Below are 27676 nucleotides of genomic sequence, written 5' to 3'. Positions count from 1 at the left end.
GGTGTGAGGTGATACCTCACTGTAGTTCTGATTTGCATTTCTCTAATGATTAGTGATGTTGAGCATCCTTTCATGTGTTTGTTGGCAATCTGTATATCTTCTTTGGAGAAATGTCTATTTAGGTCTTTTGCCCATTTTGGGATTGGGTTGTTTGTTTTTTTGATATTGAGCTGCATGAGCTGCTTGTAAATTTTGGAGATTAATCCTTTGTCAGTTGCTTCATTTGCAAATATTTTCTCCCTTTCTGAGGGTTGTCTTTTGGTCTTGTTTATGGTTTCCTTTGCTGTGCAAAAGCTTTGAAGTTTCATTAGGTCCCATTTGTTTATTTTTGTTTTTATTTCCATTTGCCTAGGAGGTGGGTCAAAAAGGATCTTGCTGTGATTTATGTCATAGAGTGTTCTGCCTGTTTCCCTCTCAGAGTTTTATAGTGCCTGGCCTTACATTTAGGTCTTTAATCCATTTTGAGCTTATTTTTGTGTATGGTGTTAAGGAATGTTCTAATTTCATTCTTTTACATGTAGTTGTCCAGTTTTCCCAGCACCACTTACTGAAGAGACTATCTTTTCTCCATTGTATATTCTTGTCTTCTTTATTGAAAATAAGGTGACATATGTGCATGGGTTTATCTCTGGGCTTTCTATCCTGTTCCATTGATCTATATTTTTGATTTTATGCCAGTACCATACTGTCTCGTTTACTGTAGCTTTTAGTATAGTCTGAAGTCAGGGAGCCTGATTCCTCCAGCTTCGTTTTTCGTTCTCAAGATAGTTTTGGCTATTCGGGGTCTTTTGTGTTTCCATACAAATTGTGCAATTTTTTGTTCTAGTTCTGTGAAAAATGCCATTGGTACTTTGATAGGTATTGCATTGAATCTGTAGATTGCTTTGGGTAGTATAGTCATTTTCACGATGTTGAATCTTCCAATCTAAAAACATGGTATATCTCTCCATCTGTTTGTATCATCTTTAATTTTTTTCTTCAGTGTCTTATAGTTTTCTGCATACAGGTCTTTTGTCACCTTAGGTAGGTTTATTCCTAGGCATTTTATTCTTTTGTTGAAGTGGTAAATGGGAGTGTTTCCTTAGTTTCTCTTTCAGATTTTTCATCATTAGTGTATAGGAATGCAAGAGATTTCTGTGCATCAATTTTGTATCCTGCTACTTTACCAAATTCATTGATTAGCTCTAGTAGTTTTCTGGTAGCATCTTTAGGATCTCTGTGTATAGTATCATGTCATCTGCAAACAGTGACAGCTTTACTTCTTTTCTGATTTGGGTTCCTTTTATTTCTTTTTCTTCTCTGATTGCTGTGGCTAAAATTTTCAAAACTATATTGAATAATAGTGGTGAGAGTGGACAACCTTGTCTTGTTCTTGATCTTAGTGGAAATGGTTTTAGTTTTTCACCATTGAGAACGATGTTGACTGTGGGTTTGTCATATATGGGCTTTATTATGTTGAGGTAAGTTCTCTCTATGCCTACTTTTGGATGATTTTTATCATAAATGAGTGTTGAATTTTGTCAAAAGCTTTTTCTGCATCTATTGAAATGATTATATGGTTTTATCCTTCAATTTGTTAATGTGGTGTATCACATTGATTTGCGTATATTGAAGAATCCTTGCATTCCTGGGATAAACGCCACTTGATCATGGTGTATGATCCTTTTAATGTGCTGTTAGAGTCTGTTTGCTAGTATTTTGTTGAGGATTTTTGAATCTATGTTCATCAGTGATATTGGCCTGTAGTTTTCTTTCTTTGTGACATCTTTGTCTGGTTTTGGTATCAGGGTGATGGTGGTCTCTTAGAAGGAGTTTGGGAGTGTTCCTCCCTCTGCTATATTTTGGAAGAGTTTGAGAAGGATAGGTGTTAGCTCTTCTCTAAATTTTTGATAGAATTCACCTGTGAAACCATCTGGTCCTGGGCTTTTGTTTGTTGGAAGATTTTTAATCAGAGTCTCAGTTTCAGTGCTTGTGATTGGTCTGTTTATGTTTTCTCTTTCTTCCTGGTTCAGTCTCGGAAAGTTGTGCTTTTCTAACAATTTGTCCATTTCTTCCAGATTGTCCATTTTTTTGGCATATATTTGCTTGTAGTAATCTCTCATGATCCTTTGTATTTCTGCAGTGTCAGTTGTTACTTTTCCTTTTTCATTTCTAATTCTATTGATTTAAGTATTCTCCCTTTTTTCTTGCTGAGTCTGGCTAATGGATTATCAATTTCGTTTATCTTCTCAAAGAACCAGCTTTTAGTGTTATTGATCTTTGCTATTGTTCCTTCATTCTGTTTCATTTATTTCTGATCTGATCTTTATGATTTTTTTCTTTCTACTAACACTGGGGTTTTTTTGTTCTTCTTTCTCAAACTGCTTTAGGTGTAAGGTTAGGTTGTTTATTTGAGATGTTTCTTCTTTCTTGAGGTAGGCTTGTATTGCTATCAAGTTCCCTCTTAGAACTGCTTTTGCTGCATTCCATAGGTTTTGGGTCATTGTGTTTTCATTGTCATTTATTTCTAGTTATTTTTTGAATTCCTCTATGGTTTCTTCAGTGACCTCTTGGTTATTTAGTAGTGTATTGTCTAGCCTCCATGTGTTTGTATTTTTTACAGATTTTTTCCTGTAATTGATATCTAGTCTCATAGCATTGTGGTCGGAAAAGATACTTGATATGATTTCAGTCTTCTTAAATTTACCAAGGCTTGATATGTGACCCAAGATATGATCTATCCTGGATATGTTCCATGAGCACTTGTGAAGAAAGTGTATTCTGTTGTTTTTGGATGGAATGTCCAATAAATATCAATTAGGTCCATCTTGTGTAATGTGTCTTTTTTGTGTGTGTGTGTGATACGTGGGCCTCTCACTGCCGTGGCCTCTCCCATTGCTGAGCACAGGCTCTGGACGCGCAGGCCCAGCAGCCATGGCTCACGGGCCTGCCGCTCCGCGGCATGTGGGATCTTCCCTGACCGGGGCACGAACCCGTGACCCCTGCATCGGCAGGTGGACTCTCAACCACTGTGCCACCAGGGAAGCCCTAATGTGTCATTTAAAGCTTGTGTTTCCTTGTTTATTTTCGTTTTGGATGATCTGTCATTGGTGAAAGTGGGGTGTTAAGGTCCCCTACTATTATTGTGTTACTGTCAATTTCCCCTTTTATGGCTGTTAGCATTTGCCTTATATATTGAGGTGCTCCTATATTGGTTACATAAATATTTACAATTATTATATCTTCTTCTTGTGTTGATCCCTTCACCATTATGTAGTGTCCTTCCTTGTCTTTTGTAATAGTCTTTATTTCAAAGTCTATTTTGTCTGATATGAGAATTGCTACTCCAGCTTTCTCTTGATTTCCATTTGCATGGAATATCTTTTTCTATCCCCTCACTTGCAGTCTGTATGTGTCCCTAGGTCTGAAGTGGGTCTCTTGTAGACAGCATATATATGGGTCTTGTTTTTGTATCCATTCAGCCGGTCTTTGTCTTTTGGTTGGAGCGTTTAATCTGTTTACCCCTATGTATGTTCTTTTACCATTTTCTTAATTGTTTGGGGTTTGTTATTGTAGGTCTTTTCCTTCTCTTGTGTTTCCTGCCTAGAGAAGTTCATTTAGCATTTGTTGTAAAGCTGGTTTGGTGGTACTGAATTCTCTTAGCTTTTGGTTTTCTGTAAAGGTTTTAATTTCTCCATCGAATCTGAATGAGATCCTTGCTGGGTAGAATAATCTTGGTTGTAGGTTTTTCCCTTTCATCACTTTAAATATGTCCTGCTACTCTTTTCTGGCTTGCAGATCAAGCCAGATCAAGCCAGTTTCTGCTGAAAGATCAGCTGTTAACCTTATGGACATTCCCTTGTATGTTATTCGTTGTTTTTCCCTTGCTGCTTTTACTATTTTCTCTTTGTATTTAATTTTTGGTAGTTTGATTAATATGTGTCTTGGCCTGTTTCTCCTTGCATTTATCTTGTATGGGACTCTCTGTGTAGCCTGGGCTTGACTATTTCCTTTCCCATATTAGGGAAGTTTTCAACTATAATCTCTTGAAAGATTTTCTCAGACCCTTTCTCTTTTTCTTATTCATCTGGGACCTCTATAATTTGAATGTTGGTGCGATAAATGTTGTCCTACAGGTCTCTGAGACTATCTTCAATTCTTTTCATTCTTTTTTCTGTATTCTGCTCTGTGGTTGTTATTTTCACACTATTTTATCTTGCAGGTCACTTATCCGTTCTTCTGCCTCAGTTATTGTGCTATTGATTCCTTCTAGAAAATTTTTAATTTCATTTATTTTGTTGTTCATCATTGTTTGTTTGCTCTTTAGTTCTTCTAGTCCTTTCTTGTATTTTCTCCATTCTATTTCCAAGATTTTGGATCATCTTTACTATCATTACTCTGAAAATTTTTTCAGGTAGACTGCCTATTTCCTCTTCATTTGTTTGTTCTGGTGGGTTTTTACCTTGCTCCTTAATCTGCTGTGTGTTTCTCTGTCTTCTCATTTTGCTTAACTTACTGTGTTTGGGGTCTCCTTTTCACAGGCTGCAGGTTCGTAGTTCCCGTTGTTTTTGGTGTCTACCCCCAGTGGGTAAGGTTGGTCAGTGGGTTGTGTAGGCTTCCTGCTGGAGGGGACTGGTGCCTGTGTTCTGGTGGCTGAGGCTGGATCTTCTCTTTCTGATGGGCAGGACCCCATCCAGTGGTGTGTTTTGGTGTGTCTGTGACCTTATTATGATTTTAGGCAGCCTCTCTGCTAATGGGTAAGGTTGTGTTCCTGTCTTGCTAGTTGCTTGGCATAGGGTGTCCAGCACTGTAGCTTGCTGGTCATTGAGTGGAGCTGGGTCTCAGCATTGAGATGGAGATCTCTGGCAGAGCTTTTGCTGTTTGATATTATATGGAGCTAGGAGGTCTCTGGTAGACCAATGTCCTGAACTCAGCTCTCCCACCTCAGAGCCATAGGCCTGACACCCGGTGTGAGCATCAAGACCCTGTCAGGCACACGGGAAAAAGAGAAAAATGAAAAAAATGTATATATCGTTGCTCCCAAAGTTCACTGCCTCAATTTTGGGATGATTTTTTGTCTATTGAGGTATTCCACAGATGCAGGTACATCAAACTGATTGTGGAGATTTAATCCGCTGCTCCTGAGGCTGCTGAGAGAAATTTCCCTTTCTCTTCTTTGTTCTCACAGTTCCTGGGGTTCAGCTTTGGATTCGGCCCCGCCTCTGCATGTAGGTCACCTGAGGAATTTTGTTCTTTGCTCAGACAGGACAGGGTTAAAGGAACAGCTGATTAGGGGTCTCTGGCTCACTCAGGCCGAGGGGAGCAAGTGGTACGGAATGTGGGGCGAGCCTGCGGCGTCACAGGCCAGCATGACGTTGCCACAGCCTGAGGCATGCCGTGTTTTCTCCTGGGGAAATTGTCCCTGGATCACGGGACCCTGGCAGTGATGGGCTGCAGAGGCTCCCTGGAGGGGAGGTGTGGGTAGTGACCTATGCTTGCACACAGGCTTGTTGGTGGCTGCAGCAGCAGCCTTAGTGTTTCATGCCCATCTCTGGTGTCCGTTTGATAGCCGTGGCTTGCACCTGTCTCTGGAGCTGGTTTAGGCCGGTGCTCTGAATCCCCTCTCCTCGAGCACCCCGAAGCAATGGTCTCTTGCCTCTTTGGCAGCTCCAGACTTTTTCCTGGAGTCCCTCCTGGCTAGCTGTGGTGCACTAGCCCCCTTCAGGCTGTGTTCACACAGCCCACCCCAGTCCTCTCCCTGGGATCTGACCTCCGAAGTCCGAGCCTCAGCTCCCAGCCCCCACCCATCCCAGCAGGTGAGCGGACTGGTCAGCACCGATCCTCTGTGCGGGAATCTCTCCACTTTGCCCTTTGCACCCCTGTTGCTGCGCCCTCCTCCGTGACTCTGAAGCTCCCCCCCCCACCCCCGTCTCCGCCAGTGAAGGGGCTTCCTAATGTGTGGAAACTTTTCCTCCTTCACAGGTCCCTCCCAGAGGTGCAGGTCCCATCCCTATTCTTTTGTCTCTCTTTTTTCCTTTTTCTATTGCCCTACCCAGGTACTTGGGGCATTTCCTGCCTTTTGGGAAGTCTGAGGTCTTCTGCTAGCGTTCAGTAGGTGTTCTGTAGGAGTTGTTCCACATGCAGATATATTTCTAATGTATTTGTGGGGAGGAAGGTGATCTCCACTTCTTACTCCTCCGCCATCTTGAAGGTCTCCTAAGGAAATAGTTTAAATCGGAAGTATTTTAAGTGAGATAGTTAGATGTGCATTTTAGTCTAAACTACCATCTTAGAAAGATTCCTCTGGAAATTGGGTCAGTGTAGTGGGGTGAATTCATATGTTTACGTCTCCTGCTATACTAAATTTCTTAATTTCAGAAAAGATACATAAAAAATGAATTCAAAACAGTGCTCCAAAACAAAAACAGGATGTTAATAAACCATTGTCAGGAATTCATGGAAGGTGGAAAGCAGATAAGATCAGATTGATTGGAGCAGAGGAAAGCACAGCTGCTGTATGTATGTGGAAGACAAATTTCCTAGGAAGATAAGAGTAGCTCAAGAGAAAATGGTCTGAGAGAATATATATAAAAAGCAGGAAGGAGGGCTTCCCTGGTGGCGTAGTGGTTGAGAGTCTGCCTGCCGGTGCAGGGGACGCGGGTTCATGCCCCGGTCCGGGAGGATCCCGCGTGCCGCAGAGCGGCTGGGCCTGCGCGTCCGGAGCCTGTGCTCCGCAACGGGAGAGGCCACAACAGTGAGAGGCCCGCGTACTGCAAAAAAAACCAAAACAAAACAGGAAGGAGTCTTGGGTCATCTTCAAGAGTAAATTAAATTCTGTAAGTGAAACAGCAGGGGCAGTGTCCATGTTACAGTGAGCAAAAGGTACCAGAAGGTTGATCCTAAGCTTAAACCAGATACTTGTCTGAAGAAGGTAAACTGCCTACTTGAGGAAAATGCCTAGTGTGGTACAGGGAGAGAAGAGAGAGAAGCAGAGCAGAACTGGAGTTAACTACAGATCTCTACAACAGGCATAAAGTAGAGGAAAAAGGGGAAGTAGCTCTGCAGTGGAAGAAAATACATTAAATTGCTGCATCCCAAGGATAAATTCCTGATGCTTTTGATAACTGGGAAGAGAGGTATACATACTCTTCCATGGCAGCTCACCCTGAAGTGATGCTTGCCAGTTACCACATCTGTATAACTCACGTACAGACTGCATCAGACCTCCCATTCAGAGGAAGGTACAGCAGAGAAATAGACTTACACAACTACAGAGGAAACTCATGCTAGTCGAATACACTAGTTAATATGGTTTTTCACTGATAAATATGAGGGGAGAACCAAGGATCTCTAGACATTTGAGAGAAACAAAGCGTTAAAGAGAAGGACCAAGAAAAAGAAATAAAACTGACCCCAGAGGAAATTGATAATTCAGGAAAGAAAGTTTTAAAAAATCTAATATATTGAGAGGTTCTATAGATGTTGCATCCACAAAAACACTGCAGGTAGATCAATCAGAAGATAAAAAAAGAATTCTTAGAAATTAAAAATATAGTTGAAGAAACAAATTCCCAAGGATTAAAAAATGCATGTAAGAGTGGATTATTGATATAAAATATAAAAACACATGGAAAATATGAGAATAAGGGACACAGAAGATTATTCAAGGAGATTCAGGAAGAATTAGAGGATTAGAAGATTAAGATTATTGTTTTTTAAGATTATTGTCTTTGAAATTTCTGTATTGGAGTTTCTCTGTGCAATGCTTCTTCATTTTTAGTTGGCTTCCCAGTTTGGTGGAGTCCATCTTCCAGTAGCTTTGAGAAAGTAAATATTTAATATCTTTCAGGTCTCAAAATGGAGCGCCTCCATTCTATTCTACCATTTGATTGATATTTGGCTGAATATGGAATTCTGGGTTGAAAATAATTTTCTACCAGTATTTGGAAAACATTGCCCTTTTGTCATCTAGCTTTCAGCATTGGCTATTCAAATTCAAAGCTATTTATTCCTGCATCTTTGCATCTGACCTATTTTTTATTTTTCACTTGGGAAGTTTGTAGCATCTTTATTGTCACCACTGCTTTGAAATTTCATAATTACATCCCTATATTCACCTACTTAATTTGTGAGGAGCTTTGTGGACTCTTTCAACCTGGACTCAAGGCTTCAGTTTTAGGAAATTTTCCTGAATTATTTCGTTGATGATGTCTTCCCCACTTTTCTTTGTTTTCTCTTACTGGAACTCCTGTTTTTTTAGACTTCCTGGACTGATTCTCTGTTTTTAAAAATATTTACTCTGTTTTACCTTGCCTTGATTTTGCAGCATAGATATGTAGATTGGTTTTCAGGTTTGCCTACCGTCAGCTTTGGAATCATTCTCCTTGACAGTTACTGCTCATCCATCAGTCATTGCCTCCTTTGCTAATCTTGCCTCCTATCCTGTTCTCTCCAGCCTTTGGGTTTAATGCCTTTAAAAGGCCATTCGTTTATTATAGTTCTAGTGAGGTTTTAAGAAATAGATGCCTGTGTTCAATCTGCCATCTTTGTCAGGCATTCCTGAGGAATTTTCACTTTTAACTCCTTATATATCTGTATTATATGAAATGTATAATGAGAACCTACTGGTTTTACATATAATTTAAAAATTTAACTTTTAAAAGGCAGCATTATTGAGGTATTATTTACATACCATAAAATTCACCCATACTGATTGTACAGTTCAATGATTTTATTAAATTTATAGGCTTGTGCAACTATCACTAGTCTAGTTTTAGAATATTGCCACCACCACAAAAGTTCCCTTGTACTCGTTTACACTTCATTCAAACTCCCATGCCTAACCCTAGGAAACCACTGATCTTCTTTCTGTCTGTATAAATTTACCTTTTCTAGACATTTTATATAAATGGACTTGTATAACATGTAGTCTTTTGTGTCTAGCTTTCAGTTAAAAGCTTGCGAGGTTCATCCATGTAGTAGCATGTATCAGCATGATTCCTTTTTATGTCTGAGTAATATTCTATTGTATTGATATACTACATTTTTTACATTCATCAGTTGATGGGCATTTGGCTTGTTTCTTCTTTTTGGCTATTCTAAATAATGCTCATACTAACATTCATGTACAAGTTTTGGTGTGGATCTATGTTTTCATTTCTATTTGGTATATACCTAGGAGTAGAATTTCTGAGTCATATGGTGACTCTATGTTTAACCTTTTGAGGAACTGCTAGGCTGTGTTCCACAGTGGCTGCACCTTTTTAAAGTCCCACCAACGTTAGGAGGATTCTAATTTCTCCATATCTTCCCCCACATTTGTTATTGTCTGTCATCTTTTAAAAATATTTATTTATTTATTTGACTGCATCGGGTCTTAGTTGCAGCATGGGGATCTTCATTGCCATGTGCGGGATCTTTTTAGTTGCAGCATGCGGGATCTTTTAGTTGCGGCATGTGGAATCTTTAGTTGTGGCATGTGGGATCTAGTTCCCTGACCAGGGATTGAACCTGGGCCCCTTGCATTGGGAGCGTGGAGTCTTAGCCACTGGACCACCAGAGAAGTCCCTATTGTCTGTCTTTTGATTATAGCCATCCCAGTGGATATGAAGTGGTATCTCATTGTGGTTTTGATTTGCGTTTCCTAATAATGATGTTGAGCATCTTTTCATGTGCTTTTTGGCATTTGTTTATCTTCTTTAGAGAAATTTCCTTTCTGTTGTTTATCTCTAATTTAATTCTACTGTGGTTAAAGAATACATTTTGTGTGTTTTCAGTCATTCAAAATTTATTGAGATGTGTTTTATGGCCCAGCATATGTTCTATCTGAAGAATTACCCATAAGTGGTTAAAAGTAATGTGTGTTCTGTAGAACTTGGATGGAAAGTTTTGTACATGTCAGTTAGGTTGAGTTGATTGATAGTGTTGTTAAAATCTATATCCTTGCTAATTATTGAGACCTCTTTCAGGGCTGTCCAGAAACTTTTACTTTCTGCTTGGCTCTTCCGAAGTTTTTATGTACATGCACAGAGCCAGGCATGTATGACTAGTATGGGGCCTCTCTCTAGTGTCTGCTGTACCTTTGGCCAGAATTTGTTTGCCTTATTCAGGATTGCAACCTCAGGCTAGTAGTGGTTGACACTCTCCTGCTACTACCTCTGGGAGGTCACTTCCACTGGTGGCACCACTGGGCCTGGGCATTGCCACTGCTTCAAATGAATGTAAGCCCTCTTGGGTCCCATAGTTACAGCCTACCTCGTCCTGGAAGAACCCCTCCTCTGATGGAGCTAGGGTGGGATGGATGGGAGCAATCCTGGGCCAGAACGTCAGAGATTCCTATGTTTCTACCCAAAGTTCAGCAGTTTTAAAATCATAAGCACTTCTCAGTAGTATAGGTAGGTACCTGGGGTTTTGGGAACACACCAAGCATGTCCCCTTCTCTCAGAGTCTTTGTATTTCTTCCATCTGCCAGGAATATTCTTTTCCCAGAGGGTCTGATGGCTCATTTTCTCACTTCCTTCAGGCCATTAGAGAGGCCTTTCCATGACTACTGTATGTAAAGTAATAATTCCCTACCCTCAACCATTCTCTGTTCTCCTATGTTTATCTTATTACTGCCTGGTAGTTTGGTGATTAATTTTGACTGTATCTTCTTCTCAAATGTAATCCATAAAACCAGGCGCTTTATCTAATTTGTTCTTCAATATAGCCCCAGAGCTTTGAATAGAGCCTGGTACACAGTGAATGAATGGGTGAGTTGATGTCACTTCTTAAAAAAGAGGTTTGTGGTTATTAAACATAATGATAATTTAGTTGATTCCTTACATCTTTCTAGCCCCTTGCCATTTACAAAGTGCTTGTATACTCACATCACTTCATTTCTTCCTCCCAGTGGCCCTCTGAGGTAGGCAGAGAGCTTCTGTCATCACCTCCATTTTATGGATGAGAAACTGTAGCTTAGAGTGGGACAGCCTTGCCAAAGAACACAGGGATAAGAAATAAAAATCTGGGACAAAAACCTAAATCTCTTGATTCTGGTAGTTGTTAATACTACCACACAAAGCCATCACCTGTGGAAAACAGAGTGTGTTGCTAAGGTGATGAAATCCCCTTCTTTATAGAGTTTTAGGAGGCAACAAACAAGTGTTTAGAGTCTACATTAGTCAGACCGAGGGCCCTTCACCTGATGATGAAGAGGCTGCTGAGTTAACCTCATTCTCATTTTGGGTTCCTAGTTAAATTTTGCTGAGTGAACTATTAGGGAGAAAAGAAATTAGAGCAGAAAAATATCAAAACATGTGCTTTGACAAGGGAAGAACCTCTATTGGATTTTAGAACTAAAAGTGACTTAGGGTCACCCCTCAAATTATACCTGTCCTATTCTTCCACGTTCCTCGAGTGATGAAACTTGAGACCCAGAGGATGGATTCATTGCCTGTGATCACCAAAGCTAGTTGCTTACATATGCCTGTCACTGGCAGTTTTCTAGTTATGCCCTGCACTGGAGGCCCTGTTAGAATCTATGAGCTTGCCAGTTTTCTTTATCTTAGTATGTCAAATGTAGTAAAGACCAGGCTCCCACACAGGAGCTCTAGACTAGCATTTGACTAGACAGTTCCTTCACTTATCCCCTGTCATTCTGACTCCTGACATTCCTCTCTCCAGAGGCCCCAAATGGCAGCAGAAGGGAATTGTCCCTCTGTCTCCTGCATCATATGGTGAGCTGCTTTAGGACATGGGCCATCTTTTTCATTTTTGTGCATTTATATCAAAAGCATTCATCACAGTATCTTACTGAGCACAAAGCAGATGCTCTGAAAGTATCTGAAACTGTTGAATTATAGCAATATATACAAAAAATCCCTTGCTTCTCTGGCCCTACACTGTAATCATTTAATCTCTATCAAAAATCTCATGTTTGGGAGCTATTTTGTCTCTTGAATATGTGTTATAAACAGTAATGGTATGATCTTTTTGCCTGGACCTGCCCTAAAACCTGCCAGTCTTAGCCCAGCTTTGGTACAGTTTACATGGGAAAATCAAGTTGCTGAGATTATAGCATATTCAATTAGTGGTGCTGGTAAGGTTCATTCCAGGACAGGGCAAAAGCTTAGTGAAATAGATAGCATCCAATCTGGGGAAAAACTCATTGTCTTCCTGAGACAAGGGTCTTCTGATGTTCTGTATCTTCAGGTTGAGGCAAGGGCACCTGATGGCATAATGGTTGCAGTAGGTTTTCGTAAAGAAAGGAAAAGGAGAGGGAAAGGCCTCTCAGGACTTCCACTTATCGTATCAGAAAGGACTAAGGAATTACAATGATAAACTTTGTGAAATCCCAGACTTTTGATCCCTCCCCTGCATTTTGTACTTTATCCTCTCTTTAGCATAGAGAGTAAAATTCATAGAAGAAGAAGGAACTATGATCTTGTGTTCGGGGTTTGGATTGGGCTAGGCACGTAGAGAAGCTGTAAGCTGGTTTCCCCATCCACAGTTAGGCTTTGGGTGGGAGAAGGAAGCCCCCAAGGGCCTGAGTGGGGAGTGGTATCTAAAAGAAGAGAGGGAAGGTGGCTGAGTTCCTGAGACTGGCTACAGAAAGGTGGAGATCTTGAGGCTGATGTGTGTTTCAGAAGGAGTGTCAGGAGAAGGTTTCTTCTGGGAGATCGGTGACTCTGGTAGCTTAAGTTGCATGTCAGCTGGACATGATGAATCTGGCTTTTCTCCACTGTGCAGAACGTGAAGACGGTGTCTGAGACCCCTGCAGTGCTACCAGTTTCAGAAGATGAAGATGATGATGATGATGCTACCCCACCTCCAGTGATTGCTCCACGCCCAGAGCACACAAAATCGGTGAGTCTTTGGGGACGTGGGCAGCTTTGTGATATATTAGAGTTTAGAGGGGGAGTGAGGGGTGGGTGCTGAGGCCTAGAGGTTTAATAATCTGGTAGCAGTACTTAGATTTTGCAGGTGGTGAAATCACCAAATTACCTTGATTGAAAGGTATTTTCTGTATGATTAAAGACAAGAAGTGGTGTATTTATTTATCATTAGTTTGCACATAGTCCCAAAGTGTCCTAGATAATTGGTCTTTGTACCAACTTAGGCCTAGTTTACTTAGCCTGTTCACATACAGAAAGATATACAGAATTAATGTTACTTAGTGCAACACTAACATAAATTATTCCAGTCTCCTGGGAAGCAACATATTAGTCTGCTATAGATCTTTTCTTCTCTGTTAAATGTGCAGTGTTCAGCCTCTTAGTACATCATTGATGATACTGTAAGACTCAAGAGAATTTATAAAAACATTAGTGCTATTAATATGCTGGACATCAGGAGTGCCTTTTTTTTTTTTTTTTTTGCGTTACGCGGGCCTCTCACCACCGCGGCCTCTCCCATTGCGGAGCACAGGCTCCGGACGCGCAGGCTCAGTGGCCATGGCTCACGGGCCCAGCCGCTCCGCGGCATGCGGGATCCTCCCGGACCGGGGTATGAACCCGTGTCCCCTGCATCGGCAGGCGGACTCTCAACCACTGCGCCACCAGGGAAGCCCGGCAGTGATTTTTATTTAACTTCTTTTGACGTTCTTGCATCTCTGAATAGCCAGGTCCCTCTGCCCTCACTTGGCACAATCTGCCTTTTACATGGTTTAGCATCATTGAGCACTGATCTCTCATCAGATGATACTCTACTAGTGTTTCTTTGTTTGGACTTTTTATTATGACAAGAGCTTCATAATGAAAGAATGATCTAGGGCTTAAACTCTGTGATAATACAAAAAAAGATTGTCTCTGGATTAGAGAATTCGTGGAAGTGTTCAAGCAGATGTTGGTTGACTGACTATGGAGATGCTGTGGAGGACATTCAGGGGGATTAGATGACCTTTTAGGATTAGAATTTATAAGCAGAATCTGTGGAATCACCCTTTCTGTAGGCTACAAAGTCACTTTAAGGAAAATAAGCTTCAAATTGGAGCGTTCTCAGGATATCTCATATTGATATGTTTTTTTGTTTTGCAAGTATGTTCATTTAAAAATTTTTCCCACTAAACCACGAACTCCTGTGTGTGTACACACACACACACATATACATTTACACACACATATATATGCAAATACATATATATATATGTATATATTTGCAGCGCTTAACATAGCTCTTGGAAGGTTTTAGAAAGGCAGTTAGTATTGAATGAATTGATAAATTTGATCTTGATAGCATTCCTTTCTAAAAAGACATTGTTAATTCCTAATTTATAGAAGAAGCTGAGATTTGGAGAGGTAAATTGATCTACCCAAAGTCTCTAAGTAAGCAAAAGAGCTAGAACTGAAAGCAGGTAATTGACCCCAGGTCCAGGTTGTATTCCAGCGTAGCACAGTGGCCTTTTTATGTGAGCAGACCTGTGCTGGGAGCCAGAAAAAGAGAATTTTAGAGAAGGAAAAAGCAGGGTTCGTGCCCTTAAGGAGGCATGTCAAGAAAACTAAAGGAGGAGGAGAAGGCATGAAAGTACAGGTTTAGGTGCCAGGTATATAGTTTGTCTACATGTACAAGAATAGAAAATTAAGAAATCATTATGCTGGAATAGTCAGGAAAGAAGCTGTAGTCTCTGGTCTGTGTCTTGACTTATTGCTATTTCCACTATGTGGAAAGTTCTCTCCCTTTTCTACCTATTAAAATCATGTCCATCCGTCAAGATCCAGCTGAAGAATCCTATTTATTTATCGATTCATCAAACATTTTCCTGAATGCTTTCTTTCTGTTAGGCAACTGGTTAGATATAGGAACTCAGGGATGAATGACACAGATTCCCTGTCTTCATAGAGCTTATAGACTAACCAAAAAATTGTGATATTTTTATGAAAAAAGGTGATAAATGCCTTGATGCATCTCCTGGGGAAAGGCAGTATAACGTATGATCACCTCTTCTGTACATTAATAGTATACAGTTTGCTCGTATCTTCTGACATTTATCCCTTTTGCCTTGCAGTTAGGACTTTCTCCAAGACTTCCTTCACAGGAATAGTGGATGGGGCAGCATTTTGTACAGCAAGGCAAAGAACAGATTCTCAGTAAATGTTTATTAAGTAAATGAATGAATAGGAAATGTAATAATATTTGCCAAAATTTGAAAGCTTAGTGTCTTTTGGGTGTGATATTACTCATTTCACACATTAATTAATTTATTACCACAGCAGCTCTATAAGATAGGTATCACTAACATCACCATTTTACAAATGAGGAAACTAAAGCATAGAGAAGTTAAATAATCTGCCCAAAGTCATACAAGGTAAAAATAAGAGTTGGGGGCTTCCCTGGTGGCGCAATGGTTGAGGGTCCGCCTGCCGATGCAGGGGACACGGGTTCATGCCCCGGTCCGGGAAGATCCCACATGCCACGGAGCGGCTGGGCCCGTGGGCCATGGCCGCTGAGCCTGCGCATCCGGAGCTTGTGCTCCGCAACGGGAGAGGCCGCAGCAGTGAGAGGCCCATGTACCGCAAAAAAAAAAAAAAAGAATAAGAGTTGGGATTTAAGTCCAGTCAGTCAGTTTCCAGAGTCTGTGATCTAAATGATTACACCGTTACTGCCTCTTAAAGAAGAACAATTGCAGTTCCTTCTCTGTGAGCGTTCAGGATTTAAAGAGGAAGTAACTCAAATGAAGATAATGTTGTGTTGTATTAGCTGTGGAAAGTACTATGGGAATACAGGATATTCATTTCAGCTTGGGAAAGAATAGACTTTTACAGATGAAGGAGATTCCCATCAAATGACAGAATGTCCTTTAAACTATTTATAATGAGAGTTGTCTAACTTGTACTGAATATCTTAAGTGCTCAGACTGTCACTAACCCTTGTGTGTACAGTGAGAGCAAGGAAGGCCATTCCATCCTCACAGCCTGAGTATAGAGGAAGAGTAACATAGATTTTGACCTAGGAAAAGGGATGAGTTTACTGGGATTTGTTCTGTGGATGTTCTAACACACACATCTAAGACAGACTGGCCTTGCCAAATTTTTGCACCAACAATGCAGGTATACACACGGTCCGTGATTGAACCACTTCCTATTACTCCAACTCGGGATGTGGCTACATCTCCCATTTCACCTACTGAGAATAATACCACTCCGCCAGATGCTCTGACCCGGAATACTGAGAAGCAGAAGAAGAAGCCTAAAATGTCTGATGAGGAGATCTTGGAGAAATTACGTAAGCACTTCCCAGGTTTTTTAATTTCCCTCTGGTATGTGACTGGTCAAGCACAAAGGAGGAATTCTATTGCTATAAAGATCTTGGTTCTGCGCTAGGTGTATGTGGCTGGCTGGCTGTGCTTTACATCTTGGCCAGACTGTGCTTCTCTTCACCTGTCCTTGCACCCGCCTCCTCTGTCTCACCAGCCCTGATTAGATGCAACATTAGGATGGGAATGTGATGATAGCGTGGATAGCCCACTTTAAGGGCTAGAAATCACTTACCACTGGGCATGGGTTATGGAGATGACAAATAGCTTTTCCCTAGTGAATAGTCTGGAATGTTGTGTTGAGAAAGACCGAGGCCTTGTCTAAACCTGGTGGGAAAGAGTGCTATGTTGATTATTGATGTTTCTGTTGACAGAAGATGGATCTGCCATCTTGGCTGAAGGAAAAGAAGTAAGGGAAACTAACATTTTGTGAGCCTGTGTTATGTACCAAATGACAAGCAAGGCATTTTCTTGATTTTTTTTCATTTACTCCTCATTTTAACCCTTGAAGACAGACATTATAATCCTCATTTTTTTGCAGTTAAGGTATCTGAGGCTAGCGATGCTAAATACTCTGCGAAAATTCACACAGCCAAAAAGTGACAGAGCTGGGGTTAGAGCGCAACTTGTGCTCCTGTGATCAGAACATGCTGTTTCTTGCAGTCAGGTGGAAACTTCCATTTTACTTTTTTTTAGTGACCATAAATATTAGGGTAGCTTGTTTCTCTTTTTCAGTAATCTTCAGGAGAATTCATATGAGAAGAAAGGACTGGGCTGGTCTGTAGGCTTGGAAGAATCATCTGACAAGGCCTTTGATTTATTCTTTGAACTTATCTACTTCTAAAGAGGATTGGATGTGACTGATTTGGTCAAGTCTGCACACTGGCGTTGCTTTTTAATGCTGAGGTTTCTGGTTCCTCAGCTTAGCAGCTCTCGACTTTGTCCTGATAATTCTTACTTGACTTTAAAAAAAAATTTCACTCTTAAAAGTTGCCCTTGCCCAGAGCCCTTACGAAATGATGAAATAAGAAAAGCCACTTACCTAGCCGTCTGTTTACTCTTGTATGTATTCTTTTTCTCTGAACCAGATTTTTTTTAAAACAGTAATACTTAGAACATAGAATTATGGAAAGCAGACTGGCCTGGGAGTTATGGACCCTTGGGTTGAAGCACAGCCACTAACCTGCATGTTGGGCGATTTCCTGCTGTTCTCTGGCCCTCCTTTTTCTCATCTTTTAAATAGGGATGCTAATACCTGTCTCATTTGTAAGTCAGATGAAATAATGTATGTGAAAAGTACCAAATAGTAGTAATTGGTATTAGTGGAAAGGACTTTGGACTGGGAGACCAAAACCAAGCTCCTAATCTTAGCTCTGACACCAATTTGCTGTGTGACCTTGAGGGGAAGTATCTTCCTTTCTGTGGGCCTCAGTTTTGCCATATCCAGAATATTTTTTTTGAAACTGTCAACTCTCTCATACCTCTGTGTCTTTGCACTTGAAGTACTTTCTGTTGTAACCCTTTCTTGACTTTCTCTCCCTGGCTAATTCCTACTAACCCTGTAAAAATTAATCCAGATATCACTTCCCTTCTGAAGCCTTTCCAGTCTATATTTTTGCCTCTTTCTGTATCACCACAGTTATTATATTTTCATGGAACTTTATACTTATTGTCTGTCTCCCCTGAGATTAGAGCTTCTTGAGAGCAGAGACTGTCTTAACTGTGTCTCATCTATCTCTTTATTTGTTGCATTCAACATAGAGCTTAGTACATAGTAAGTGAGCATGTTAAAATGAGTTAATGTCTGTTGAATGAATGGATTTTAAAATGAATGAATAACTTTTAGGAGTTTAGAATTGGATTAGAGTACTATGAATAAAAGCGGTAAGGAGATGAAACTTTTGGTTGCAACTTAAAGAGGGAAAACTAAGGACCTGCTTAGTGTGGTTTTTAGGTATTGGAGATAGTTCTTTAATCCTTGCCAGCTCAGCATTTGGGAAAATATGGGGCCTGTTTTGTATGTTGATCTGGGAAAAACTGATTCATGTTCTCTGTTTCTTTCAAAGGGAGCATAGTGAGTGTGGGTGATCCTAAGAAGAAATACACACGGTTTGAGAAGATTGGACAAGGGTTAGTAGGGGCATTTTCTTCCCTAGAAAAATGACTTAAAATTGTGTGTGCTGGTATATATGATTTTGCTTTTGTTTTGCCTCTCATAAATCTTGTTCTGCCTCTCATAAATCTTGTTCTTCTTTCTCCACCTCACCCATCTGAAGGCGTTTTGTTAGGCTGACCTCAGGTTTACAGAATTATGTTTAATATGTGAGATGTGCCATTAGCTGACATGGTTGCTAAAAATACACCTGTGGTGAGAGTGAAAAACCCATTTATTTTCTTGGCACAAAACCTTCTTCCCAAATTATAGCTCTGCTTTTCCAGATTAACCCTGTTTACCTGATGCTGAGACCTACCAGCACTAACATGAAATGGAAGACTCAGAACTGCAGACTCTTCTGCTAGTATAATGGGATCTGTTTTTCTAGTGGATGCCAGAATTCATGTCTCCTGCTCTCTGATTTCTTCTCTGCATCTTGTATACTGCCCTCAATGTACTGAACTCAGCAAATCTTAACTGAATTCCTGTTAGGTGCTAGGCACTGTGAATACAGCTATGAATCAGTCTCTCCCTTCAGAGACCCCATGGAGATAGACAGTCAAACAAAAAATTATAATATACTGTGATAAGTCTTAAAAGTGGCCATTATTTTGAGTAAGAGAAGCCAGATACAAAAGAGCAGATGCTGTATGATTTTATTTATATGGAGTTAAAGAACAGGCAAAACTAATGCTAATATAAGTCAGAATAATCATTGCGTCTGGGAGGGGAGTGTTGATTGGGATGTGGCAAGAGAGAACCTTCAGGGTTGATCGTGATGGTGAACATGTAGGTGTGTACATATTGAAAAATCATCAAGTTGTGTACTTGAGATTTGTGCAGATTAAGTGAGTTATACCTCTGTATAAAAAAGAAAAATAATAAGATTTCTACAGATATACCCAATTAGCTAAAATTAAAAAGAAACTGAAGAAAAGTGTCTGGCTTGTAGAAAGCTCTCAGTGTTACTTGAGTGAAAGCATTGTTGTTAATGAAGTAATTGAAGCTTTCTGTTTTAGTTTTCTTTTTTATGCATCCAAGAACTTCTGAAATAAGATAAAGTAATGCATAATATACTGATGTTGTATTTGTACAGTATTCTACAGCTTACATCTGTTATTTGCATCTATTGTTTAATTCAATCCTCAAAACAACCCTGGACTTGAGTGCATCTCATTTTTTCCTGGTCTGGTGCTTTTGTGAGTCTGAACCGGTATAAGGTAGTTAACACCTTGAGAAGAAATTGTTTTGCTTGCCTCAGAGTAATCTGGGATGGTATTTCCTTTAGATAATTACATTGAGATATTAAGAATGTAGCAGAAAGGTACACAGACAAGTGTGGGCAAGTCAGGTCCTATCTCTGGACTTCAGTTTCTTCATTTAAGCGAAAGGGGCTGTGGATTCAGGGTCTTTCACCTCCCAAACTGCTGATGTGTGTGTTCAGATGTATAAGGCCCATAAATAGGCACTATCTGCAAAAGTTTTTTTCCTTGCTTACTTGACAGGTGTGTTAGTGCTAAGGGAGGAATGCAATATGTATTAAGCACCTATGCTGATGTTTCCACGTTCCATGATTTTAAAACTGTACATGGCACACAAATAAGATAAATTAGTACCATTATAATTTTGCTTGTTTTTTTTTTTCCCTTTAAGACCTGAAGGTTTTTTTGACCTGGAATTCATATATCTAATCATATGTCTATTTGAGGCAGAAACAATCAGGAACTAACCAGTGGGCCTCAATAGCTTCTGAGCCTCTGTAATCATGGAGACACAGTCTCAAAATGTCCAGTTCCCTGAGGACTGGGCATATTTGCCCTTAAAGAATGGTATATCTGGTGGGATAGGGGAGAATGGGGACAGGAATATAGACATCAGCTTTATGACAGAAGATGTCTAGAGGTAGGATGATCAGGCAATGGGGAAAAAACTGCCAATGCAAAGCATCCCATCCTTATTTGATTGTCCATATCTTATGATGCCAACTTCCTGACATGTAGCTAGGATCCTAACTAAAGAGCTGTAGTTGGGAAGCTGGTGACCATAATTTCTGTCTTCCAGGCAAACTTACAAGTGACTTTTCCCCCGAATTGACCTGACTTCCCTGGGAAGCATAATCACAGAGCTTGCCTAGAATACATTTTTGCAGTACATAGAATTTTAAGTTTCTTTCAATCGCATCATATAAATCTGACATACTGACATGTAAGGTTACAAATATTGTTGCATATCACTCATCTACAAACACACAGGGTTCATGGTTATAGGCATAAAGTGTGGTTTTTAGTCATTTAGAATGGACGTGATTACTTTCCTAGCATTATTCCTAGTATTTCTCTGCCATTCTTCGTCCGTCCCTCCTTTCTTCCCTCACTTCCTGATGGCCACTAGAGCATATATTCTCTTTACTACTACATACTGCCTCTCATGAGAGTGGAGTGGGAGAGGCAATGGGGAGGATTATTTTTGCTGCTATTTTTATTAACACTTGCATTGCCAGATTGTGTGTAGAGCTTCATTTGACAAATGTCACTTCATCTAACACCTGTTTTTTTCTTTCCCCCACCTGTTGTTCAGTGCTTCAGGCACTGTGTACACTGCAATGGATGTGGCCACAGGACAGGAGGTAAGTATCCACCACCAACTACTACTCCTTCAGTTCCACTGTTTCTTTTTTCTTTTTGTTAAGTTTTTGCCCTTCTTAGCTCAATAGGGACACTTCTAGTTTCTCAGTATTGCAGACTAGAACTCCTTAACATGATGAGATTTACAGATTTTGGAAAAAGTCACTGTGCCTACAGTGCAGAGAAGAGATTGGGGGAGATAAGAGTGGAGCAATGAGTCAGGAGGTTACTGTGTAATTCCATGTGAGAGATGATGGTCTGGACTAAGGTGGTGGCATAGTATGAATGGGGAGAAGTGGATGAATTTGAGAGGTACTTAAGTAGATATGACAGAATTTGGTGAATGTGAGGATGGCTCACAAGTGAGTGGTACTAGTCAAGGAGAAAGAACAAAGGAGGAGTACAGATTTGAGGAAGTTAGATGTTGCCTGAGAGACTTTCTTGTGAAACTGCCTGGTGGACAATTATTTTTACAAGTCTGGTGCTTGGGAGAGAAATCTGATATAGAAGACGTTTAAACATGTGTCTCTTGCCTCCCAATCTAGTGGTCCTTCCATTACTCTGTGCCCAGGATTCCAGTAGACATTGAAGTCCTCATTTGGAGGCACCTCTTTGTCTCTCACATTTCATAAGCTGGGAAGGCTCTGACCTTATTGCTAAGGCCTGATGACCCAAGATCTATCTTCAGCAGAAGAAGCCATGAAGGGAATCTAGAAGGCTTGAAGTTTCTTTGCATTGTACTCTTTGGTTGCAGAGCAGGAATGTTGGAAGGTGGGTTGTATATGGGAGTTGCCTGGGGAAGATCTTAGCTCAAAAGACTAATGGGGCTCAGAGCTTAAGAGAGGCACCTCCTGTTCCAGTGAAAACAGAGTTGGGCTCTTCTGAGGGAGGCTACTAGGACCTGCTTGTATATGTTTGGTGGTTGAAACTCCATGGTGTACTGGAGAAGTCATGGTTAATAGGGACAACATGTACCTCACTGTGCTTTTGTCAGGCTTTTACAAGTGTCTGAGCCAAATATTGAGGCTCCATTGAGGGTAAGTCAACTTTAAAAAAAAAAACAAACATTATTATGTTTAAAGATTTATTAATTGTTCTTGGATGTGAGAATCCAATAACCTAGATGTTTACCTTTACTTACTTATAAAACCTTGGGCAAGCCATTTGACCTCCTAAGCCTGAATTTTATTTATTTATAAAATGTGCATGATAACATATACCTTACAAAATGTGAATGAGTTGAGTGAAGTAATGGGTGCGAAAATATACCATAAACTAAGAATTACATATATATTAATATTTATTTGTATGTATTTATTTATTCTACAGAATGTTTACTGAACATTTGCTTTATGCTACCTTTACGCTAAGACCTATGTGAAAGATTCAGGCATTAAAATCATATATATAAATGTAAGAAACCATACTTTCTGTTGTGTACATATAAAACTCCTATAATGCTGACAGGAACCTGTGATAACATAATGGTAAAGAAGGAAGGATGGTATCATTCTGCTGATTTTAAATATACTGTATTGGAGGTAGAGATAGAAAAAAGGAGGTTATATTAAATATTAATATTAAAAAGAACCCTACCTGGTAGGTGATATTATTTCCTTTTTACTGATCAGGAATTTGAGACTCGGGAGTTTAGTAACTTTGGCCGGGTTGTGCTAATAGCAGTAAGCAAGGGCTGGGTTAGAAGCCTTTGATTCTAAAGTTTTAACGTGTGCTTTCTGGGCTGCAAGGCCGCAGCAGAGCTAAGGTTAGGCACCACGGCCCCTGGTCGTGTTTCTGGCCTCTGGGGCCTCACAGCCCTTGATGGGAGGCAGGCTGGTGCTGGCCGGTTCCTGGAAGGCCTGGAGGCTCCATGTGTGAGCAGCTGGCCACAGGAAACAAACTTGACTTCACTATGTGCCTGCCTTGTGGTTACAGAACTATGAATGGAAGGGAGTCCATTAGGGTGGCTAATGCAGTGTAGCCAGGAAGGCCTCATTTCCTCCCCCAGGGAGTGTAAATCTTTAGTGGAGCTAGCGAGATACTCTGTGTTTGTGAGCAAGTGCCTATTGGGAGTTATCCAGCTGAGAAGAGGAGAGCTATTGTCTGTCATATGTAAGAAGATTAGCATATTAGTGCTGGAAATCCTCCAGTTACAGATCCAGCAATTAATTTTCAAGCCCATTTTTTAGAGGGAATGTGTGTAATAGAGTAAACTGGAAGTGACTTTGAAGTCATATGAACCTGAAAGCATTGATTATGACCTTGGGCAACTTTCTTGTAAGTCTTAGTCTTCATTTTCTTCCCTGAAAATGCAGATAATGATTTTTGCTCGACAGGCTTATTGTTAGGTTTTACAGAGATAATGTCAGTAGAGCACCTAACACAGCGCTGGCACAGAGCAGGCATTCAATAAACAGTAGTGGTGGGAGGGTGGTTTGTTTTTGCTGTCATTCCTGCTGATAACGTTGTCACTCTTGCTGCTCTGTGCCAATTACTCATCAAATGCAGTTATGACAATGATTAGCATTTTCATTGTTGTCTTACTGTATTATTTACATTTCTTATGTATGAGTAACACATTGACCACTGTCTCATTTAGTTCTCAGAACAATCCTGTGAGGAGGGGATTCAGGGTGGGGATTATTATCCTCAGTATTGATAAAGGGACCAAGGCTCGGAGAGCTTGTGACTAGTCAAGGTTAGTAAGTGACAGACCCAGCCCCAGAGCTTAGGCCCCCAGAGTTCAAGTCCAGTTCTTTTTCTGTTATAGGAGTGCTATCTGCTGGCCTGAATAGGAGGGATCTGATTAGGTGAAGGGCATTAGCCTAGCCCACAGTTAGTAGCTATTGAAAAGGATTCCTGGTGTCTTGCCACCCCTGTTATCCACAGGCTGCCTCTTTTCTCCCTTGCTGCTGCAGCAGTGACCTCTGTGAGGTTCACTAGCACTGTCCCATCCTCCAGGATGGCCTGAGGAACTGCAGAGAACCCAGATCTTAGTATGTGTTGTAAGGGCTTACAGTCTTAATGTAATGTGTCTTTAGATCACTGTGTTCCTCTTCAGACATTAGAAAAAGCTAATCATCAGCTGTTATAGCAAGCTGCAGCCAGACCAGAAGCCTAACCTGATAGGAGACTCTACTCCAAAGCAATTTTTTCTCACTTGGGGCAGGGAATGGAGGTGATCAAAATGTTTTAAAAAAATCATTTCTATTCTTACTGATGAACTGGCTCTTGGCAGAAGATTGTTCATACTTGATTGAAGAAATAATAGAATTTGGGTTTTTTCCATAAAAGTTGAGTTATTCATCCTCTACACTTCTTGCTGATTCTGGAAAGACTAATTTTAGTTGTTCTGTTAGGTGTTCGTGTTCTTGGCTGTTATTTCTAGAGAATAAACGTTTAGGAAATAATTTAAAGTCTACTCCTGTAGGATAGGGCAGCCTATTGCTAATGCTCTTTGTGGTTTAAAAACAAAGTATTTATCAACCCACTCAATTCTGTCTTTTCCTCTTCATTTCTGAAAAGATTTGCTGAGCACCCACTGTGTGTCAGGCCCTGTGCTTGGCACCAGGGATTCTGAGTTTTCAAATGAGCTCTCAAGCTTCTCGAGGGACACACCCTAACTAATCATCATACAATTCAGTATGTGCTGAGTTCCACAAGAGAGGTATAAGTATAATCTTATGGGGCTTTAAAGAAGGCAAAAAGCCTATCTGGTTTGGAGAATGAGGTTTCTTTTGGTCTGATACAAAGTATAAGAAGGTTTGGAACATTTAAAAACAGTGGAGCAAGATGTTCTAAATGGAGAGAAGCTCAGATTGTAGTATATGAAGGAATACAGTGAGAAAGAAGTAAGATAGGGGTCAGATCATAAGGACTTCGAATGTTGGGCCAAGGAGCATCTCTAGGCAAACAGGAGCCATTTCTGCTTTGAACAGGGGAGAGAGTCACCAAATGTGTACTGTGGGGAGGATTAATCTGGTTGTGTGTGCAGGATAAATGGGCGTCACTTTCGAGATTCTAATCCTGACTTTGCTACTGAATAGCTGTGTAGGCAAGTCACATATCCTCTCTGAATCACAATTTCCTTATCTGTCAAAGGGGGTCGATAGTAATATTTAACTCATAAAGTGTCTCAGAGGATTAAATGAAATACATTTGAGAATACCCTACATAGTACCCGACACATAAAAAAGGACACAAAAGTGCCTTGGAAACTAACGTGTTCCTTAAATTTGTATTATGTGAAAATTTGTTTATTTCCGTAGACACAAAGCCTATCAATTTCTTTTTCATACATAAACATTAACGATCCCTTTTTTCTATTCTTTCTTAACCTGGTCAGCTCTGATTTATTTTTCCACAACAAGTTCAAAAACTTATCTCCCCTTTATGAAACCTCTGCATTGATAGTGTGAAAGAGTTCTTGGCCCAGTTTTATGCTCCTGTAACACTTTGTAGGGACTTTTGTTATATAGCATACCTCTTTTATATTGTGATTTTTAAAAGTATTTTTCTAATATAAGTATTTTATTTAGTAGCAAGTTTGATCTTCACACTTTGGTGCACATGAGAATTGCCTGGAGGGCTTATTAAAGTACAGAGTTTTTGAGGAAAAGGAAGTCCCTATTTACTTGGGCTTGGATTAAGTAGAGATCTAAGAAGGTAGAGAGATGAATGGAAAGATCAATTTTTAAATTCTTTCACTTCCTCATTTAAATTCTTCATAACTATGTCTTATCCTCATCTCCAGTGACACTAGTACCAATACCAAGTAATAAATGATCCTTATACTCAGCAAGTGAACTTTTCCATTAAATAGAAAGTTTGTGCAAAAAAAAAAGCAAAACCAAAAAAACAACCCACAGAATTTCTGATTCAGTAGGTTTATGTGGGGACTGAAAATTTTTATTTGTAGCACATTCCTAGATAATGTTGATGTTGCTGGTCTGGGGACCTCACACTGAGTACCACTGGTCTCCGGAGATGAACTGTGATTTCCTCAAGGGCTAAGACCATATCTTACTCATTTCTATCTCCTTAGTGTTTATGTCTGGTACTTAGTAGGTGTTCAGTAAATGCTGAGTGACTCTGGTTGTACATTGAATGTACTCTAATTTCAGGTGGCCATTAAGCAGATGAACCTTCAGCAGCAGCCGAAGAAAGAGCTGATTATTAATGAGATCCTGGTCATGAGGGAAAACAAGAACCCAAATATTGTGAACTACTTGGACAGGTATGGAGTGGTAGTCCTGTCAGAGAGATAGGGCCTTAGGGATGGATGGATGGTGGAGCTTTTAGGGGAGAAGGCAACACCAGCACTCAGAACTGCCTCCATTTAAGATTCATCTGTGATGTTTGGCTCTCTGCCAATGACCCTGCATGTTGGTGGACACCTCTGATTGCTGTACAGTATTCTGGGTTAGGCTGAACCCTACCACCCTGTAGCTTCTCACAGCTGGTCCTGATACTGTTTGTTCTACCCCAGGGAATGCCTTCAGCCCATCTGCCTGAGTCAAACATGTAGGTCTTTAAATCATTCTGCATCTCAGATCTTTCCTTGTCCTGGTTACCCTGCTGAATAACTTCTAGTTTGTCTGCATTCTCTTAAAATGTGACATTCAGTAGTTTCGTTTGAGATTTCACCATTACGGAGACATTGGGACCCCTCCTTTGTTCTAAACACTACAGAACTTGATTTGATTTTTTTTTTTTTAAGAGTTCTGTTTCATTGTTGACCCCTGGTAAGTTTGTAGTCAATTCAAATCTCTGATCCTTGTTTGCTGGAAGATTTTTAATCACAGTCTCGTGTTCAGTGCTTGTGATTGGTCTGTTTATATTTTCTATTTCTTCCTGGTTCAGTTTTGGAAGGTTGTGCTTTTCTAACAATTTGTCCATTTCTTCCAGGTTGTCCATTTTATTGGCATATCGTTGCTTGTAGTAATCTCTCATGATCCTTTGTATTTCTGCAGTGTCAGTTGTTACTTCTCCTTTTTCATTTCTAATTCTATTGATTTGAGTCTTCTCCCTTTTTTCCTTGATGAGTCTGGCTAATGGTTTATCAATTTTGTTTATCTTCTCAAAGAACCAGCTTTTAGTTTTATTGATCTTTGCTATTGCTTCCTTCATTTCTTTTTCATTTATTTCTGATCTGATCTTTATGATTTCTTTCCTTCTGCTAAGTTTGGGGGTTTTTTGTTCTTCTTTCTCTAATTGCTTTAGGTGTAAGATTAGGTTGTTTATTTGAGATGTTTCTTGTTTCTTAATGTAGGATTTTATTGCTATAAACTTCCCTCGTAGAACTGCTTTTGCTGCCTCCCCTAGGTTTTAGGTCATCGTGTTTTCATTGTCATTTGTTTCTAGTTATTTTTTGATTTCCTCTTTGATTTCTTCAGTGATCTCTTGGTTATTTAGTAGTGTATTGTTTAGCCTCAAAGTGCTTGTATTTTTTATAGATTTTTTCTGTAATTGATAATCTAGTCTCATAGCGTTGTGGTCGGAAAAGATACTTGATATGATTTCAATTTTCTTAAATTTACCAAGGCTTGATTTGTGACCCACGATATGATCTATCCTGGAGAATGTTCCATGAGCACTTGAGAAGAGTGTGTATTCTGTTCTTTTGGAGGGAATGTCCTATAAATATCAATTAAGTACATCTTGTTTAATGTATCATTTAAAGCATGT

The 27676-nt window shown here is 40.1% G+C and overlaps 1 protein-coding gene across 3 annotated transcripts in view; it reads left to right on the top strand.

Moving 5' to 3' along the window:
* The window catches only part of PAK1 (p21 (RAC1) activated kinase 1), a 159176-nt gene that overhangs the window by 114167 nt on the left and 17333 nt on the right, over positions 1-27676 (top strand). For all 3 annotated transcript variants that reach the window (XM_060303753.1, XM_060303754.1, XM_030835982.3), the window contains exons 6-10: positions 12709-12825; positions 16005-16179; positions 18277-18340; positions 20943-20991; positions 26113-26225. In XM_060303753.1, coding sequence (XP_060159736.1) covers positions 12709-12825; positions 16005-16179; positions 18277-18340; positions 20943-20991; positions 26113-26225 — 518 coding nt within the window. The remainder of the gene's footprint in view (positions 1-12708; positions 12826-16004; positions 16180-18276; positions 18341-20942; positions 20992-26112; positions 26226-27676) is intronic.

Source organism: Globicephala melas, chromosome 8 (assembly GCF_963455315.2).
Source record: "Globicephala melas chromosome 8, mGloMel1.2, whole genome shotgun sequence".
Classification (NCBI taxonomy): Eukaryota; Metazoa; Chordata; class Mammalia; order Artiodactyla; family Delphinidae; genus Globicephala; species Globicephala melas.
The sequence above is the reverse complement of the archived record's forward strand: the minus strand, read 5'-3'. Positions and strand labels throughout refer to the sequence as shown.